Source organism: Eubalaena glacialis, chromosome 13 (genome assembly GCF_028564815.1).
Source record: "Eubalaena glacialis isolate mEubGla1 chromosome 13, mEubGla1.1.hap2.+ XY, whole genome shotgun sequence".
NCBI classification, from domain to species: domain Eukaryota; kingdom Metazoa; phylum Chordata; class Mammalia; order Artiodactyla; family Balaenidae; genus Eubalaena; species Eubalaena glacialis.
Window position 1 is genome coordinate 46080752 of NC_083728.1, and position 20566 is coordinate 46101317.

Here is a 20566-nt window from a genome sequence, read left to right on the forward strand (position 1 = left end):
ACCCTAATATAAACTATGGGCTTTAGATGATGATGTACCAATGTAGGTTAATCAGTTGAAACAAATGTACCACTTTGGTGGGTGATGTTGATAATGGGGGAGGGTATGCATATGTCAGGCAGGGGTATGTGGGAGATCTCTGTACCCTCTACTCACTTTTGCCGTGAACCTAAAACTACTCTGAAAAATAAAGTCCTTTAAAAAAAAAAAAAAGCATCCAACACCTGTTGGTCTGGGTAACTACATAACAGCTGGACTGTTTTGACTGAATCAACCTAACACCTAAATTATTTTTTAATACATTAAATAAATACATAAACTAATTAAGAAGAAGGGAGAAGTTCAACTCTGTTTGTGTCAATTGACTAGTTCTTGAACTAAATTAATGGGTTGCTTGAACTGTTTGACAAGCTCCTTCATGGGGGTGAGTCTGTGTGTTTTCATAGAACTCGCCAGTCAGTGCAGTCAAAACTGTGTGAGCTGTGGACACAGCTTACGAAGTGTTCTGAGAACTGATTAAAGACAAGAGTTCTTCTAAATCCATTGGGTTCCAAGAGGTGCCATGTAAATATGAATGTTCATTTTACTTGCTTATTTACTTCCTGTCTTTCCCTTTGCTGGAGGACTAGAAGTGTTTTTGCAATTTAAAATACCATGTAAATTTACCAAATTACAATAATACCATGAAAAATTAAGCACTTAGGGCTAAAACAAAAGTTGATCTATAGCAGTGGTTCTCAGAGTGCTGTCTCCAACTAGCAGTAGGGGACTCTCCCAGGAGCTTGGTAGAAATGCAAATTCGAAGCCCATCCCAGACCTACTAAATCAGAAACTCTGGGGGTGGGACCCAGCAATCTGTGTTGTAACAAACCATTCAAGGGATTCTGATGCTCACTCAAGATTGAGAACCATGGCCCTAAAGGAAAAGAAGGGACACCACCAGAAGCCTCGAATAAGCCTTTGAGTTCAGTGAGGACTGAACAGGAGACCCTAAGGACTTTCTCCCATGCTTTAATAAGTTTATGATGTCTTAAAGTTCTTTTGTGTGTTTTTAATTCCTTCTTTTAATCTTTGGCAATTCAAGCACTGAGTTTAGGTCAGACAGAACTGGGCAAATAGACAGTAGCAGGCTGATAAAGACACATCAACATAGAGCAATTTAATTAAAACTAGCAAAATACCTAGAATCCAACATGGTCAGTCTAGTTATGCTAGTCGGCTTTACTAATATTGATAAATTGATCAACAATGCAGTGAGCTGTTTACTTGGGAATTAGCTATAACAACTCAAAGCACTTAAATCCACTGAATGTAAATTATTTTTTTCCCCAAGTGAAATAATGCCAGAGCAGCCTTGCAAGATTGAGAGGGTGGTCTCCACCAAATAAAATATGCCTTAAGAAGAAAGGAATGGCATGTCCCTGTCATCCCCGTCTGGTGTCAGGGCAGGCTGTCTGAGAAGTACTGAAAGGGAGAGTGACACAGAGCTTCCCGGAGGGTACACACCGGTGACGAGCATTTCTTCTTATGCCCTAGCATGGAAGGTTCCATCGTGCGTCTGCCCCAGATCGTGGCTCTAAAGAAGAAATACAAGGCTTACCTCTACGTAGACGAAGCTCACAGTATTGGGTCCTTGGGCCCAACCGGCCGGGGTGTGATGGAGTTCTTTGCAACGGACCCCAGAGATATTGATGTATTTATGGGCACATTCACCAAAAGCTTTGGCGCCTCGGGAGGTTACATAGCTGGAAGGAAGGTAAGAGACAGATCCCTTGTGTCTGTTTAAAACCTGAATGCCCTCGGAAGGTAGTCTGCGAGGTCTTCTGATTTCCCTGAGAGCTTCAATTCAGTTCAGCACACTTGACTGATGAGGGCAGCCTTGCCACCGTGTGTTCACAGGCACGGGAGGCCCAGAAGGTCAAGCAGCTCATACTCTGATAGCGCAGAGTTGCATGTGATGAGTAATCACATGATCATAAAAAGACAACACCAGCTGTGCACACAGGCAAAGACAGTACAAAGGAAAGGGCAGTACCTAAGAAGTCTTAGAATGAATGCCAGTCTTGTAGACAAAGGATGGGGCGGCGGGGTTTATATTTCAGAAAGAGGGAATGATGTCTAACAAGCCACAGAAGTGGTGCTGCAGAACTGTAAGTCGTTTGGGTTTTGTGGCGTGAAAAATGCAAGGTGGGTGGTAGAAACAGCGAGCAGACGTCAGATGTTAAGGACACTGACCCTGTGCTACAAGTTGTGGGTTTTCAGAGTTTTAATCAAAATAGTAGCAAGATTGGAAATGTCTTTTTTAGAGATTTTCTCTGCAAAATAATTCTCTTCCACAATTTTGGATAAGCCATGGGTCAAATCTTGTCATCCTCTGATACCTTATCTAGGTGACTTAAGATTCTGATCTGAAGGAATCAGACTGTTAAATGTTATCCCTGTCATTCTACTGCCAATGTCACCAAGGGGGTTGCTAAAATAAAACAAATGCTTGAAAGGGTTTTAAAAGAAGAGGGAAGGGGCGGAGAGAAGGAAAATGAAATATTAAAACCTGGGTTTCAGGGCTCAAAGAGCCAGTTAATCTGCTGCTTTATATGACGTTTTAATCCAAATCCTGATAGCTGTCTCCCCCAGGCCTACACCTGTCCCAGATACACTGTGACAGTGTAGATGGCTCCACCCAGGAGGGCAAAGAAGGCCCCAAAGCAGTGCATGCAGGTGGCTCGATGGCTTCTCTAAAATTCCTGATTCCTCACTCATTGTCCCCAGCAGGAACAGGAGTTCAGACTCCTGGTAAACCAGTTAGACAAACCAGGGAGTAGGGCCAAAAACAGTCTGGTTGTGGAAAGCCCATGATTTAAAACAACAGATTTTATTACGGCCACTGACCCTGCCATGAGATGCACAAATGCTTAAAATGTCCAGAGCTTTACCCTTCAAGAAGCATCACTTTCTTCCGAGCTCAAAGCATTGTTGTTCAGTGTCCTTCCACTGGCCTGTGGGAATTCGCTGGGTGATGCTAAAAACATAGGGAATGCCCAGGATCTTACAAAACTCAGCTAAATCTGGTGAGAGGTTAAACTTTCCCTTCCTCGACTGTCAAAGCAATGGGATCAGAGGGTCTCAAAGTAAGCGCGCCCCTGACCCAGGCTACTTGGCTTTGTGATTACTTTAGCAGAAGTTCTGAGCTACAAAATGTTTAACCAAGCGTAACTCTGTTTCCTGAACCAAAGGCACCTGAATAAACTGAAGCGAGTGGATCCTTGAAATGTTGTCAAATTTGGTAGCTGTCATCATGTCCCCCTTAGAGTTCCTTCAAGTGATACCCGCTTTAAACAAAGGCTCCCGACGGCCCGTTCAGTATGGTTCTCTCACATACTCTCCATCCTGAAGTCAGGTGGACTATTTTAAAAGTGTATTTGCTCTTGTCTATGTAACTTCTATTGATTTGGGGTAGATACAGAGCAATTGTGAAAATTATTTAGTATTTACATTAATCAAGAGGAAGATAAAAGTACGTAGATCATTTTTTGCTCTTTAAAAAAACTCATTTTGTTCATACTTAGACCCAGAGGGCTTCATCATTTTTCCCTTTCCCCTCTCCCCCTCCCCGCCCTCCCCTTCACCTTCCCCTCTCGCTCCCCCTCCCGTTCCCCCTACTCCCTCCACAAATACTCTGCAGTCTCTGAATTTACCACTAGGTGGCAGCAAGAATTAGAGAGTGTTTGGCTGACCCATGCAGAGACCTACTGTCCTGAAACAGCAAGATGCAAAACCTAGAAAACACAGGGTACTTTTCAAGATGTGAAGGGTGAGCAGGAGGTAGGAGGTCACTTGAGAAAGTGTCTGCCTGTGCCGTTCCCTGATGATTTAAAAATCAGTCAGATAAACACCTGTCTGGAATCGTTTTGGTGAGACTGTGATAAACCCAGATAAACTGTGGTTTCCTTCTAGCCTAGTGAGCCCATGAGTTAATGGAACTTATGCATCTGCTCCTCTGTGCATTTAATTTGTTAAATTAAGTTAATTTTATATTATGTATAGTTTCCATTTAAATCATAGTTTTTATCCCCCTGGACTTTGAAGAATTTTCACTTTCAGTTTGTTTTAAACTATGCTTTTTAATTGATAGGACATAGGATTGGGCAAATGCTACAGATTTGTTTGGAAAAAAAAATCTTTCTAGTATCTGTTTAAATAATTTGAGTTCAGTTTTCAGAGTTTCATCATACATATATTTTCTGGATATTTTAAAATATATATCTCAATTTGGGGGAGTACTGCAAAATATCCAGCATTCCAGATACTAAATACTACAAAAGCAACAAAATTAACCATAAAAAACATTAAAGTGCACACACTAGGACTTTATATTTTTCTGAAATCTTAATAATTTCAAGTTCACTCTGCTCATGGGCTTCCTAGTAAATCTTGAGATTTGAAAATAATTACTTGAGTCCAAAAATCTAGAAAACTATAAAACTGTCTAGCTCTTAACTCTCTTTTTAAATGTCAAGGTCAGTGTTAGTGGCACAGGGACTATATTCCTAATAATAATTTCTAGGAGGCTCTAGAAATCTTTATGGAGCAGGTCAAGGCAGATGTGTCACGTGAGAAAAAATATTTGGAAACACACAAAAGAAAAATTGGTTTGGTGCTAAGATACGACTACAGAGAGTAGAGATTTTTGTCCTCACTTCAGCCTTCCTGTAACAAAATGTTCTACAAATTCATCTCCGCTCTTGGAGTTTACTGCCTTGGCCTGACCTACTCTCCCAACCTCAGGGAAACTGCTAAAACAGTCTCTCAAGAGCCAGCAAGGTTTTACTGTTTTGCCCACTGTGAGTTCGGAGCTGCTGTAGCTGATCCATGAACAACCCACAGTGAATCTTTCTCTCCTTTCAAGACCTTCAGGTGAAATGTCAGGTACTTACTTCTCTCCACCTATCACAGCTCCATGCCATGAATGGCTTCTTGGAAGAAAGCCTGAGCTGATGGGGCTAGTTTCCTTATTTTTATTTTTTAATTTGCATTAATTCAGTTGCTGAGGAGATGGGGTCAACACTGCAGACCCCAGCTTCTAGGATCCAGGTTTTTCTCAGGCAAGGATCCTGAGTCCTGTTGCATGCCTGGGGTTGAGCACTGGCTTTCACAGCCTCCACTGGCTGACCAGAGATTTGCAAATGAATGAAGCAAAGGTGACCCTCCTGACTGATAGGTTGCAGGGCTGAGATTCTGGAGGAGGGGACTGGGCAGCCAAGTTTGGTGTGAGTGTTAGCCCAGAAGCCTGGGCGCCAGACAAAGGCAGAAGCCAGCTCTGCCCTGCGTGCTCAGCGCTGGCTGTATTTAACAGCCCTTTGAAGTAAATGGGGGTCATGGAATGAACGCCAAGATGTTTACCCTAAGAGCCTCCTGTCTAACTTTCTCAGAAAAGCCACCCTTGTCCTTGAACTCCAGGCTCAGGGTTTTGCATTTACTAATGGCCTTGGAAACCTCGGTCTGAAGAGACCTCTAACCCAGCCTGAAGGAAAACACAACACGGACTCTCCTTAAGACCAAAGCTAACTCTTAATTCATGGCTCATGGCATCCAGTGGGCGAGTGATAGGAGGAAATCGGGAAACCAGGAACCAAGGCTTCCTTGATGTTCTGCTGAGGGGACTCCAAGAGTCCCACTTTCTGAACCACACAGGTAAATTACCTCCCATCCACACACTCAGATTCTGAGAGAAAGTGGACTCAGTCTGAAAGAAATAAGATTATGGGCAAGACAGTCTTGCTGTTAAAAGGAAGTGATACTGTGCCGATGAGGCATCTATTCAAACTAAGGAGGCATGTGACCTTGGCTTTGTGAAATTTCTCAATTTGATAGGAAAATTGGGGTTTGGGGACATAAAGACCCCTTTAGGGATCAAAGGCAGCTTTGTTTTGTTTCTTTGATCTTTGTCAGCAATGCCCCAAGGCTACGAGAATATTGCTATACCTGTTCCTAAGAATGCAGCTTGATACCTCCCTCTATACTTCAGGGACCTTCACCATCCTTCCTTAGCCCCTAAACCCTTCTGCTTCCCATTAGACCATCAGTATTTACCAGAACCCCACTAAGTACCCACCACTATGGATTATAAGAGAGTGTATAATAAAGTATATAACTCAGTTCCCTACTCTCAAGGAGGTTCCAGTTTCTTTGGAGAAATAAATGTAATAGACAGGAAACATTTTGAGACTGATACAATTCAATCTGTGGTTTAGAACTATGAACACTTGAGTATATTAGGAATTCTCCTCTTCCCCTCCTCCTCCAGAGGTGTAATCTCTGTGGATTAGGGAAAGCACCACAGGGATAAGTAGCAGTGAAGGTGGTCTTCTCTGTGCTCCCTGGGCCATTCCCCACCCCATGCCAAGCTAGCTCCTCTGGTCTGAAGAAGTAACACAGTGCAGAGCTAAGGGGGGGTGGGGGGGGCGGTAATCTCGGGACAGACTGTTTGGGTCCAAATCCTTGTTATCCAGCCACTTTTTGCACTTTTTGGTTGGAAAATTTTCTGATCTGTTCCATGACTCAGTGATCCCACCTGTGAAATGGAGATAAAAATAATACCTATCTCATAACGTTGTTGTGAAGCTGAGTTAATACATGTAAATATACATGTAAAATACACGTAAAATTCTTAAAATTGAGCTTCAAGCAGCCAGTGAATATCAGCTCTGTGTCTATCAATGAACTGTCAGATCTACCATCTTTGCAGTCATACAATCTGCCATCAGGTCTGGGTTCTCCTTTCTTTAGAATGCCTCTCTTTTCCTTTCTTTTCACTCCTACTGTTAACCACCCAATAAGGATGGAGGAAGTGCTGGGCTGAAAATCTTTGGTTTGATGCCCGGGTCTACCAGCATGCAATTATGTAACCTTACAGTGTTACAAGGGAGCTGAAATAAAAACACTGTAAGAAGTTTTTATATTTTGGTCCCCTCCTCCCAATCCATGCTCCCAGTGTTAAGAATCTCTGAGATGCCAATCCATTAACAATAATTGCCAACAGCACCAGGTATTCACAATGTACCAGATGCTTTTTAAGCACTGTGTATGTATTAACTCATTGAATCCTCACAAGGACCCTGAGTTAAGTATCACCATTATCTCATTTTTCAGAGAAGAAGACTAAGGCACAGAGAGCCTTAGTAACTTGCCCATGGTCACATGTCAGTAAGTGGCAGAGCCAGGATTTGAACCCAAGTGATCTAGTCTCCACAGCCTGTCTTGTAAGTCTGCGGTCAGAACTCCCCTCGAGGGAACAACCCCTCATCACCTTTTCTTGGAGGCACTAGCTTCTCCCTCTGCCCCCATTTGACGCCTCCATCCTGTGCTGATTAAGATGCCATCTTTATTACTAATTTTAGCACGTGTCCGTGACTCTCCCCTCCTCTATCCAAATCTACCCATCCTTCTAGGTCAGATCATCTCCTCAAAACAGCTCTTTCCTGACCACATGAGCCCCATCATCCCATTTCCTGCATCCCACCCGCTCCCTCTTCACTGGCTTCCCCAGCATCCTGCTGGAAGGCACCAGCTCTCAGCAGAGAAAGAAAACACCTGCTGCTGCTCACGGAGGATTGTGAAGAGCAGCTTGGCTGCAGCTACTCTGGAAAATGACCGCCTCTCTCTCCCTGACCCTCCCGCCACATCCTCCATCCTCAAAGTGAACCTCCTGGATACCATGTGGCCAGTGCCTTCAGTCAGGCCAACGTCACACACATCCTCTTCAGATACAGTGAAAACACTGTTTTTATGAGATTCACTAAACAAAATAATGGACAGAAACTTAATTTTGATTTTAATGTAAGTGGAGAATGGCTGCCAGGGACTAGGCTTTCTATCCTCCTCCTCTTCTTGGGCTCCTGCATTCAGAACATAGCCCAGAGCACATCCTTGTGCAAACTTGCTGCATGGAAAGATGGAAGGAGGGAAGAGGCGGGGGATAGGGAGAGAAGGAGGGGAAGGGAAGGAAGGAAGGAAGGAAGGGAGGAAGGGAGGAAAGAAGGAAGGAAGGGAGGAAGGAAGAAGGGAGGGAGGGAGGAAAGAAGAAAGGAAGGAAGGGAGGGAGGGAAGAAAGGAGAGAGAAAGGAAGGAAAGAAATACTTAGAAATGGAAAGAAAAAAGATTTGAATGGAGAATTTAAAATTAAAATAACTAAAGAGAGGGAACTAAAGATGCAGACCTACTAGAGAATGGACTTGAGGACACGGGGAGGGGGAAGGGTAAGCTGGGACAAAGTGAGAGAGTGGCATGTACATATATACACTACCAAATGTAAAACCGATAGCTAGTGGGAAGCAGCCGCATAGAACAGGGAGATCAGCTCGGTGCTTTGTGACCACCTAGAGGGGTGGGATAGGGAGGGTGGGAGGGAAGGAGACGCAAGAGGGAAGAGATATGGGGATATATGTATACGTATAACTGATTCACTTTGCTATAAAGCAGAAACTAACACACCATTGTAAAGCAATTATACTCCAATAAAGATGTTAAAAAAAAAAAAAAAAAAGAGAGAGGGAACCAGAGTAGAAGCGTTGGGGAAGGAAAAGAAGAAACAAACCAACAAAAAGGAATGAAGAGTGTGAAATGAAGGAGAAAGGAAGTCGGGGAAGCAGGAGCTTGGAAGAGGGGATTTAGGATGAAGGACATATTGAAGGAAGCAGTAAGGACAGGATGGAGTTACCTGTTTCCCCATGTGGGCCAGGTAGAGACATCATGTCACCAACCACCTGTAAGGCAGGACATTCCCTTTACTATGAACGTTTAGGAAAGTTCATAGTAACTTTAGGTACTCTCTACTTACTTACCTATTAACTTTAGTTACTAGTTCATAGGAAGATAAACTATAACTATGTACATTTAAAATGCTTGGGTAACGACCCATGGTTGGGAGCAAACACGACACCGATAACCCGAGGGAGAAAAGTGACGGGCGGGCACAGTCCCAGGCGCAGAGGTGTGAGTGGATGTGGCCGGTGAAGGGGAGTTAGGATGAGATGTGCCTGCTCAAAGCAGAGCTCTCCCCAGTTCATCTTCCAGGGAATGGTCAGAGTAGATCCTAAGTGGGATCCTAAGCTGTCTCGTTATCCTGGAAGAGAAGGTGGCTGATGCTTCACAGACCCCACTGCTAACGCAGAGCCACTATGGGCCCACTAGCTTTTCTGCAGGACAACCCCAAGGGTCCTGGGCTATGAGTCAGGACAGATGGGCCAATGGATGGTCTGCCTGGCCAGGGCTGAGTGCCTCCATGTACCAGCTCTGAGTCCCCCACCATCGCTGCAGAATGAGGTGATTGGAGCTTCTTCAGGCTCTCAGCATGCTTACCTGGGACCTCAGGTTTGGCCTCAAGGGTCAGACATGCAGGTGGAGAATCATTCCTACCACTGTACGGACCAGCATCCTGCAGTGGGTCAGCGCTCCAAACAGGGTTGCACAAAAATCCTAATAGTTGTCTCCTGCTCAAGGCACAACTAGAGTTTATCTGGTCCTCACCTCCACACTGGTTTAATTTCTCTCCTCTCCCTCCTGCTGCTCCCTTCCCCTGAAAGTTTTCTTTTTATCTTTGTCTGTCTTCTTTCTTCAAGACTTAATTCTACTTCCTCACTGGAGCCTCCCTTATCTACTCCCGCTGGTAATATCCCCTCTCCTTCCTCGGCCATCTGGTAGCCCCGTTGTATAAACTAGTCTGCATGTCTTGTTATTTTTCCTGCCATTACTCCTCCATGGACACAAGCTAATGTAATATGCTCAAGGGCAAAAAACACATCCCGGATTTTTCTTTGGACTCTCCTGAATACTAAACCAGTGCTCGTATGGGCTAGGTACCCAAACAAATGTCTAGGAAACCACTTTTCCTTTACACATCTGGTTTTGCCTTACAGAACTCAACTCCAGATTTTCAGCATCCCATTTTTGTATACCTTCTAGGTTGTTTAGGGAGAGACTAAGAAGAAGGGATAGAAAAAATAAAGAGTTTGGTGATGCCCGTTGAAAATCAGACCACATTCGAGAATCAAATGTCTTGTGCTATGATGGGTGGAGATGGGGCCACCAACACTGAGATTTATTTGCCTTCTTTTTGGATTTCCCTCCTGTATTAAAGGACCTTGTGGATTATTTACGGGCTCACTCACATAGCGCTGCTTATGCCACCTCCATGAGCCCCCCGATAGCAGAGCAAATCATCAGAGCAATGAAATTCATCATGGGACTAGATGGGACCACGCAAGGTAAGAGGGTCTGCAGCAAGCAAATCTCCCGTGAATTCCTTTCCTAGACCTCTCCCTGTCTCCCTTCTGCCCCATCAACCTCCCCCCTTTTCAAATATACATTTCTGTCTTTTTTTTTTCTTCTTCTTCTTTTGGCCGCATTGCGTGCCATGTGGGATCTTAGTTCCCGGACCAGGGATTGAACCCACGCCCCCTGCAGTGGAAGTGCAGAGTCTTAACCACTGGATCACCAGGGAAGTCCCTATACACATTTGTCTTAACCAATTTGTAAATCAAGCCATATGCACATCAATAGTACATAATACATAATAGTACAGAGTATATAAATGTACTAGAACTGCCGTCAGCACACAAAAAAGCGGAGGATGCTGTTTTAAAGCAATGAAAACTTTCTAATTCACCTCTTAATGTGATCAGCAAATGTGGATAATTTTGTTTATGAAGCCAAACTTGGTGTGTGTTTGCCTGTGCTTTCTTGGAACTGTCACTTGTGTTTCCCTGGGAACAAACTAGTCAATTTAATATTCATTTTTTTCATCCACCCACCCATCTATCTCATCATTCATTCATTCATTCATTCATTCATTACCAGCCAGGAGCTGGGGAGAAGAAATTCACCACTGCCCATTTAAGAATATATGGACAAAACACTCACAACGATAACTTACCAGCCATTTCTTTGATGTTGGATCACCACAGCCAAGGTGTGCTACTTTGTTCAACTCAAATGAGCTTAACCTTTTTTTTGAAAAATGGTTTCATCAAAGGCTCTTGGAACTCTCCATCTTTCATATACAGTTTATAGAGCTTCTACTATTTATCACAATGGGGGACAGTGATGACTAGGGCAGTTCTTGCTGTCAGGCTATCTAGTGAGTGTGTTTGTAGAAGCAGCAAATTACCCTGGCCTCAGACCTGCTCACTGGACTATACAATCCGTGTGCCCTGACCCACCTCTCAGCTGATGTGAAACCCTATACTGTCTAGTGCAATGTTCCAAGCCTACTATTTCAGTAGAAATATGAAGAGATCCATCATTTTTCAATTTTATTAAAACAGCAGAATACTTTATTCACATACACATTTTACCCAGGAGCCTACTATATATAAAACGGATTAAAACAAGGCTGGTCCGGATGACGTAGTGTCTCTACCTACCTCCAAACCAATGGTCCCTGAAGCCCTTCCACTGAGCCCCCATGCTCCTCAGGTCACTGGGTTGAAAAGGATAGACTTTTCTTTTTCACTAAAGCAAGAATATGGCTTGGAGGGTGACTTTGTTCCTCTATGTAAAATGCAATGATTGACTGACGTCTCAGGTCATTTCCAGCCATGTCTTTTGGGTTTTATGATTCTGTGTCTTATTGAATAGTCCGTGTGAAAAAGAAATTCGTCGCAAAGCACCGAGCTGATCTCCCCATGCTATGCTGCTGCTTCCCACTAGCTAACTATTTTACATTTGGTAGTGTATATATGTCCATGCTACTCTCACTTCGCCTCAACTTCCCCCTCCCCTTCCCCGTGTCCTTAAATCCATTCTCTATGTCTACATCTTTATTCCTGCCCTGCCACTAGGTTCATCAGTACCATTTTTTTTTTTTTTTTTTTTAGATTCTATATATATGCGTTAGCATGTGGTACTTGTTTTTCTCTTTTGCTTGGCGAGGACCTAGAGGGGTGGGATAGGGAGGGTGGGAGGGAGGCTCAAGAGGCAGGGGACATGGGGATATATGTATGCATATGGCTGATTCACTTTTGTACAACAGAAGCTAACACAGTATTGTGAAGCAATTATACTCCAATAAAGATCTATTAAAAAAAAAAAAAAAAGGGAAATGCGAATCCAGTCCATCCATGGTGCAATGCTTAAGGCATAAACGGAAAGCAGCTGCCTGGACTTGACTCCTGGGATACTACTTAACTTGCTGTGTGGTCTTAGGCAAGTGATTTCACTGATCTGCTCAACCCTGAGCAAGTTACTTGTCTGTGCTTCAGTTCTTCCAGCTGTAAAATAAGGAAAGGGATATTGATGAACTAAGGGTTTTGTGAGAATTAGGTAAAATAAGACATATAAAATGCTTCATTATGACTGAAAACAATTCCATCAATAGTAAGCATTGTGTAATTGCTTGCTACATTACTTGGTATTATTCCTGAGGTGTTCAAGAAGTATTTGGACTATGTCTTGGAGAAGCTGTAGGAAGGATTCTTGTGATGCAAGTGAGGTAAGACTAGATTTCCTTCAAGGTCCTGGATTAGTCAGGATAAGCTAAATTATGCCAGTGTAACAAATAAACCTTGAGAATCTCAGTGACTTAACTGAATCAAGGTTTATTTCTTGCTCGCAGATCTAATACCAGATCTAATACAAATCAGACATCTCCCTGCCCACTTCCTCTCCGTAGGAAGTGACTTAGGCTTCTGCGAGCTTGAGGCTTGGCCATCTCAGCACCTGGCCTCCACAGTCGCCATGGTAGAGAGAAAGAACATCAGCCTGGAAGTGACATATCACCTTGCTTACCATCCATTGGCCAAAACTAGTCACATGGCCCACCTGAATTTGGGGAAATGGTGGTGGTAAATTAAGAGATATGGATATAGATATGAATAAGCAGATAGCTTTCAACCTTCTAAAGCTGAAACTCGAAATAGACCTGTCTCCATTCCCACATGAGCTGTCCAGTTGTGTGAAAAAACTGGTCCGGAACCACTGGAACTCTCGCAAAGTCATCTTAATGATCTTCTTGACTATGTGCATTTCTTAATGGAAAACAATTATTTGAGACTAAAGCTAAAATGCCAGTTAAATGAATTGTCCTATGATGACCAGAATTATCCATTGGTCATATTTTCAAGATGAATAACTAGAAAAAAGTTACCCTGAAAATTAGCCTATGTCTTAATAAAGATCACTAATTTCTTAAGCCCTGTAGTGTATATATTATCAGCATCCGTTGATTAACATGTCCCCAACTTGACAATCTTTTCCTTCCCGCCTCTGGATGGCTTTACCACTTCATCACAGACAGAACTCACTCTGTTTATCTGACCAAAAAGATCTGCAGAAAAGTTACATTTAAAGACATGATCATAAGAACTTTGATAGCTATCTATTATCAGTTTTTCTTCCTCTGAGGGGAGAGATATTTCCCTTGGCTCTCTCTCTTGCCTTATAATTAAAGAATTGCCTGGTCATTATTTTTAACCTCCCAGTTAAAGGGTCTCACTTCACTCTTCTTGCCATCTTAAGAGAAGAAAGAAAGAAATGAGAAAAGGATACGTGTCCAGTCTGTGTTCTCAGAGTCAAGTTAAGGGGAATCAGGGAGAAAGATCGGACAGTTTCTTTTCAAAGGAACAAACAAAAGAAAGTGATAAAAAAGAAAACTGACAGAATCATCAGCCAAGTTTCAGATAGTTCAGCCTGACATGGCTTTTGAAGAATTCAAAAGCACACAGTGAATCATCACGCTGGCCTCATTGACAACAATGCCTGCTTTAAATAAGATAAACAAGTCTGGTTGGGAACATTGCAGTAACTCACCCCTTTCTGCAGAGATAGGCCAACTCTCAGGGTAAAGTTGCCCAAAGCTGAAAGGGCTGCACTTTGTCGAGCTGCCTTACGGGATCTGAGAAAGCACCCTGCTCCGAGCCTTGATCTTCGGCTGCTCCCCTGCCGCTGTGATTGGAGCCTTTCAAGGCTTTGTTTTGGGTTGAGTTTGGAGAGCGGTTGGCCAGATCTGTTGCTTGATGAATGTCTTCACTTCAATCTGCAAGGCAAAGCCATACGCTTCAAAGAAAGGCAGACTACAGGAATAAGGTCAGCATTCTTTGAAGCCAAGGTTCAAAGATGAAATAGCAGTCCCAGTGAAATGACAATGTTTATGCACAAACAGCCACCTTGACTCTGCAGCCAGGCTGCTCGTGGAGTTAATGCACCACAATCTGAGGGGCTGCAAGCTACCCAGGCCTTCCACAGGCACCGAGGCCCTTCTCGTCTCCTGGCCTGTCACTTCGTGCAGCACAATGAACGCAAAGTGGAGATTTGGCTTCTCCATCCTAATGGATGTTGGGTGGTCCCCCAGCCAAACCAATGCTGTAAGCCCTTCAAGGGCAAGAGCTGTGTCATGAATTAATTTGGTGTCCCTCTGAGTGCCAAGCCCAGTGCTCAGCTTAATAAATATGCCATGACTCAATTTCCATCTTGCAGACCCACTCGATTTCAGGTCAGCGTTTATGCTAAACAAGGAGCCGTGAAAGGCTCCAACATGGAGGGAATGTTTATCTCATAGGACTGGGAGCTGGGAGTCAGTCCCACACCAGTTGTGGCAGCTGAAGGGATGACTCAGTGATGGGGATACCTCAGTGATGAACACCACTTTTGAAGAGGTCCAGAAAGATGGCAGCTCTGTCATTTTCTTCATCAAGACATGGCCCAGGCAGGAGGGTGAGGCCCAAGCGACACCAGCCACTCCCCTAAAGAAAGCATCGTCAACAATTGTCTTATTATTTATTTAAATCTTTGATGCATATTTTTCAATTAATCAGTCAACATTCTTTTTGAACCCCCAGTTTGGGCTCTCTGTTCCCTAACTCTGGGTAACCTTTCACTTCTCAGAGAAAATAGAAGTTGTATCGCGTGGAGTGTTTAGGGTGCGTGCTTTGCAGCCAGACTGCATGGGGCTCGGTCCTCGACCCACCACTTGCTCCATGAATGGCAAGTTGCTTACCCTCTGTTAGCTTCAGTTCCTTCATTGTAAACTGGGGTTGTAGGGAGGATTAAGTGATGTAATGTAGATAATGAACTTAGCATGATGCTTGATGCATAGTAAGCACCCAATAAAGGTGAAAATTACTATTATTTTTAACTCATCTGCTTTCTCCCTTTCCTTCTCTAATTTTTCCAATAGTTTTTATGCACCCTGGAATCTTCCTGTCTCTCAGGCCTTACACCTACTCCATCAGCAAATCCTGCAGCACTTCCTTTGACATATCTCAGGAATCAGGTCCCTTCTCACCCTCTCCACCACCACCTCCGTCACCTCTCACCTGGATCACTGGAATGATCTCCACTCCCCACTCTTGCCATTTTATGACTTGTTCTCCACACAGAAACCAAAATTATCTCTTAAAAAAATGTAACCCAGACCATATCACCCCTTCACTCAGAACTTTTCATTGTTTTCCATCTTTCTCATTGTAAAGTCCAGACTTTGGCCTTCCGGGCTTCTCCTGATGTGGTCTTCCATATTTCCCACCACTCTTTCCCTTGCTTGGTCCACTCCAAGTAGCTGGCATACTTGTTTTTCCTAGAACGCAGGGAACAGCTCCCACAAAGGGTCTTTGCACTTGCTGGCCTTTCTAGAACATCATGTCCAGCCAACACATGCATAGCCCGCTCCCTCACTTTCCTCGCATCTTTGCTCAAAATCAGCCTTATGAGAGGAGCAGCTGTATCCTTAATTGCACATCCCTTCTTGTCCCTCTAATTCTCCTCACCTTGCTTCAGTCTTAGTAGCATTTATGAGCACCTGACAAATTATACACGTATCTGCTTATTTTCTGGTTTCCCACTAGGATGTAAACTCCAGGAGAACAAGCATTTTGTCCGTCTTGTTCCTGACACCGAGAACAGTGCCTGGCAATGACAAGTTCTCAACAAATGTTTGTTGAATCCTTCTCTCTTTCCCTCTTAGCTCAGCAAATAAACGACCCTTATCTCTTCCACATCTCTGTGCTTGATTCCCTCCCTTCCCACCTTCTAAAGGCACAGGCCCCTTTTCTCAACCAGGAACCTGTTCATCTCCTTCATCGTAAAAAGCCTCCCCTCACCCCTTCTGTTTCAATAGCTGTCAAGTCGCACACCTTCCATTGCTGCAAGTCTTCTCAGAAGAATGGCCGTCTGCCGGCTCCCGCTACTCCTCCCCCTCTGCCATCAGCCCTCATCCTCTGCCCATTTCCTTGGACTCTGTTCCCTCAGAGGTCGCCGCTGCCCACCGACCCTGTTTTAGTCCTTCTCCAGCTGAACTTGACTGACCTTTCCACCTCATCCTCTCTCCTTGAGAACAGTCTTCCCTTAGTTGTGGAAGATGCTGTTCTCTTCTGGTTCTCTTTTATTTATCTGTCTGTTCTTCCTCCCCTTCTCTGCTAGTTCTTCTTCCCCATTTGCATTTGCCAGAATTCCATCCTCTGCTCTCTTTACATTCCCCTCTGCACACATATGCCCTCCTTTTTCTTTTCTGTGATGTAGAGACGTGCTTCTCAAACTTGAGCCTGTACCAGTGTCTCCTGAAAAGGTGATGAAAACTTCTCCACTTCAGAACAGACAATAGATCACTCCATTGGCTAAGGCAGTCCTTGTCTGACCAAAATGGCTCTAGGGAAAAGAATCTCTGTGATTTCAACAACTTTTCCTGCTGTTACTTCAGTGCTAGGCTGATGGGATAATCACCAATGCTGTGAATCACAAAACCGTTTTTTGCTATCATATGCATGAAAATATTTGATTTGTTTATCATTGAGTGGTCAGTAGTGTTTCCCTAGAGAGGAAAAGAGTAGTGGAAATTTACTTACAAGTGAAAGTAAATACAGAGTTCCAATTCCTAACATATAATATCCAACTTCAGTAGAATACACCTTCATCATTGCTAATAAAATCTCCTATGCTTAAACAATAAAGTTAAGAAAAATAGAATTTTCTATTTTTCTTCAAAGTCACACTTGTCCCTCTTTGCCTGTAAACAGAAGGAGTTTCTGGGTGGCAGGGTGGGGGACGTGTCTGGATATTGTATAGGTAGAGAGAAACTAAAGGTAAAATCAAGATGGAATAATGAATTGTGTTCTTCCTGGAAATAAGGGAATTAGCTATACAGGATCCTCAAAAAATATAGGAATTTGACAGGATGGAATGCAATAGGCTGTTTTTCCTTTTTAATTTAATGTATTTTCTGAATATAGTATTCTGGGATTATTGCTACAAAAAGATGAGACAAATAGTATTACCATCATCCTTCCTCATCTTACGTATTATCCAGATAATTTCCTCAATTCTCCACTTTCAATATTTCAGTATGGAGACATAGGCTTTGGTGAACTATAGCAGGAAGGCCAATAAGAGAAGGATGGGGAAATTGACTCGAAAATTAGAGCTAAGTACCCCAGCCATTGTGCCAGTACAGGAATTTTGCCTCAAGCTGAGCTTCCTTTACCCTTTAGAAAATCAGAATTGTGATGAGCCCAAGATCTGAGGAGGAAGTATTAAATAGACATGCTCCCCAACAGAGGGCCGCCTCACACTAACTTTGTGAGGTTTTTTTTTTTTTATTTCTTGCATGACTTGAGAGGTATTCAAAACATTCCATCTGTGAAGAAGCTGTTACTTCGGCCCTAGAATTCTGCTTGCACATCTCATGCTGCCTTTGGCAAGACTGAGGAGTGAAGACCCTCAGCTAATGGGATCACTCTTCTTTTTCTTCTGAGTATCGGCCTCTGGGCTAGCGAGGCTCTCCATTCCTGAACTGGGGAGGTGATGTCTTTTAAATGTGCATTTGGTTATATTACGGTGTCACTACTTTATGGTGACATTGCCCATTCTAAAATTAAAACTGAGTATTCTGTCCCTTCACTGCAAAATCCCTGGTTCCTGTCCCTGAGAATATCTGAGGGATTAAAGATCACTGTGGTTTCTGTGCAAAAAGGAACAGCAGTGGAAAAGGGGGGATGCATTCTGTTAGTGGATGAAGTTCAGATCATATTCAAAAACACAGATAAGTCAAAATCAAAGAAAACAGTTGGAGTCCTCTCTGATTTCCAGCAGCTTCCACCTTCCCTCATTTTTCACCCCTTGACCACCACCCAGACCTTTCTTGTTCCCGAGCCCAGACACAGTTGCCTTTGTATTTTCTGCTACTCCAGCTCACCTCTCAGAAGAGGCTCAGACCCAAACTTGGAGACCAGGTGAAATCTGGACTCAGGACAGCTTGGAATGGGGGTTCATGCTGGAGTGACCCTTCTAGCACCTGCCACCAACCCAGAGAGACCATCCCTAGCCACCCTTTCTAAAATATCACCCCCTCCCTTGTGGACGACTCTATCTACTCCCTTATTCTGCACCATTTTCCTTCATAGCACTTACCACCACCTGGAATTATGTACTTGTTTCCTTGGTTATTTTCTGTCTCCCCAGGAGAATACAAGTGACATGAGGGCAGGGACACTCTCCCCAACTTCAAGCAGTATATGTTGGCTGAATGAATGATCCCATTCAGTGTAAGGTTTGGCCATATCGCAGCAACTATTCATAAGGCATTGGTACCACCAATTGGTATTCCCTCTATCTAGAAGATTCTCATCTCTCCCCACAAACCCACTACACCCATTCTTTATCTCCTGAATCTCTGTTCAGCCTTCTAAGTCCTCTCACAGTGGCCACAGTCAAGAAATAATCCTTCCTTCCTCTGTCTCATGAAATCTTTGGCTCTTATGTTAGTCACACACACCCTAATTCAGTCCTCCAAATTGGTAGTGATTAATTAATTAATTGTGCCTTAAACATCAAATATGTGAATGAATGAAAACTGAATGACCGAATTCGGGACTAAGCAGATTTCCTGGACAAGGCTTGAAAACTAACCACTCTCTATAAACAACTACAATATCATTTCTTTAGAGGTTACTTATGGAATTATTTTGGTTCAAATACTGGAGTTATAATCACTTCCTTGGTAGATATATGCATAAGCCAAAATGTAGAGTTCCTTTCCTATTCTTTTGAGAAATGAATGGTTTTCCATTATTACATATGCTAAGGCTTTGTCTAGATACCATCTAATATAGAGATGAGTAAGCCAGATAACTCAAGCCATTGCTACCAAATAGCAGAAGCAAAAATGGAGTTTTTCCTTTAATTATCCAAGCAGTTAGCTGAATCTCTCACTTAAGGTTTCCTAGGGAGACACCATCCAAATCTCATAAATGCATTTGACTCACACAGTAATCAGCAAAGACTGGGCACCAGCTGATCCTCTCTGTCTGAGTTGAAGTACATTTCGAAAACAGAGGCAAGCAGGTGTTTTAAGCATCCAAAATGGCATTTTCCACTGAGTATGTTGGAGGGACCTCCTCCCCTCCTCTTCTCCATCTTAATGATGATTTGCACTTAGGGTCTTTTTCAATCAAGAGACTTAATGTTTTCATGACATTATTTGGTGACTAGTAATGAGAGGTTGAAGAAAATAAAAGTAACACTGAAAAATTAGAGTTTCCCTTTACCAGGGCACCATTTAGCCAATGAAAAGTAAAAGGGCGTTAGGATTTTGAATCCTTGAAAATTTTTCATGGTATCTTTCTTACAAGGTCAGTATTAGTTAAGGTTAATTAGTTGTTGTAACAAACTCCAACATATAACACAGTAGACATTTTTTTGTTGCTCATATAGAGCGCAAAATGGGTATAAACCCAGCCTCCTTCCATCTTGTGGCTCCTCCAACTTATGGCTTCCAAGGTTGCCATCAAAGGGGTGAGGAGCAAAGAGGTTCGTGTGTGTGAAGCTTTCAGGGGCCATAACTGGAATGACGTTTTGTTTCTGCCTACATCCTATTGCTGTGACTCAGTCACAGGACCTTGCCTAACCACAAAGCATCCTGGGAAATGAAGTTAACCGCCTGCCTAGGAGGGGGAAATGGGATTGGTGAATAGCCAGCCAGTCTTTGCCACAGGACTTAACCTCAGCCCAGGAAATTCTTTCCCCAGCCTTTCTGATGGACGTATACTATGGGAAGACATTGTATATTTTAGACAGTTGCCCAATCTTTCTCTATTGACTTAATAAATAAACTCTTGACCTGGAGTGGAATAAAAGTAGCTCAAGGAAAAAGAAAAACAAAGTCCAAAAGACTGAAGACAAATCTCTTCCTTTTATAGGGACTCTCGGGGCTTCTAGTCTGGCTTTAACTATAACCACTTCTGCTTCTTTCTCGTAGAACATAGTCCCAGGCCATGGCAGGTACTGAGATCATTATCATTATGATGGTGCTCAATTCCCCAATGCTGTGTACTTTTTGGAAGCAGAAAATGGACCCTGGGCATAATGCTTCCCCCGAAGAAGCTAAAAAGACATGAAATTGGAACAGCTCTGGAAGTCAGGCCAGAACAGGAGAGAATGTATATTTTGGAAGTAGTAACACACTCTCAGAAAATCAGGCCATTTTTCTGAAAGGGAAGATGTGGTGAGACAGAAAATTATAAATTGCATCATTTTCAGAAAATTATACATTGCAATTTAAAACATACAATTTAAACACATGGAC

The 20566-nt window shown here is 43.1% G+C and overlaps 1 protein-coding gene across 1 annotated transcript in view; it reads left to right on the plus strand.

Moving 5' to 3' along the window:
* The window catches only part of SPTLC3 (serine palmitoyltransferase long chain base subunit 3), a 133796-nt gene that overhangs the window by 88640 nt on the left and 24590 nt on the right, over positions 1-20566 (plus strand). Inside the window, exons 9-10 of the mRNA XM_061208450.1 lie at positions 1537-1756; positions 10136-10262. Of these exons, the coding sequence (XP_061064433.1) occupies positions 1537-1756; positions 10136-10262 (347 nt within the window). The remainder of the gene's footprint in view (positions 1-1536; positions 1757-10135; positions 10263-20566) is intronic.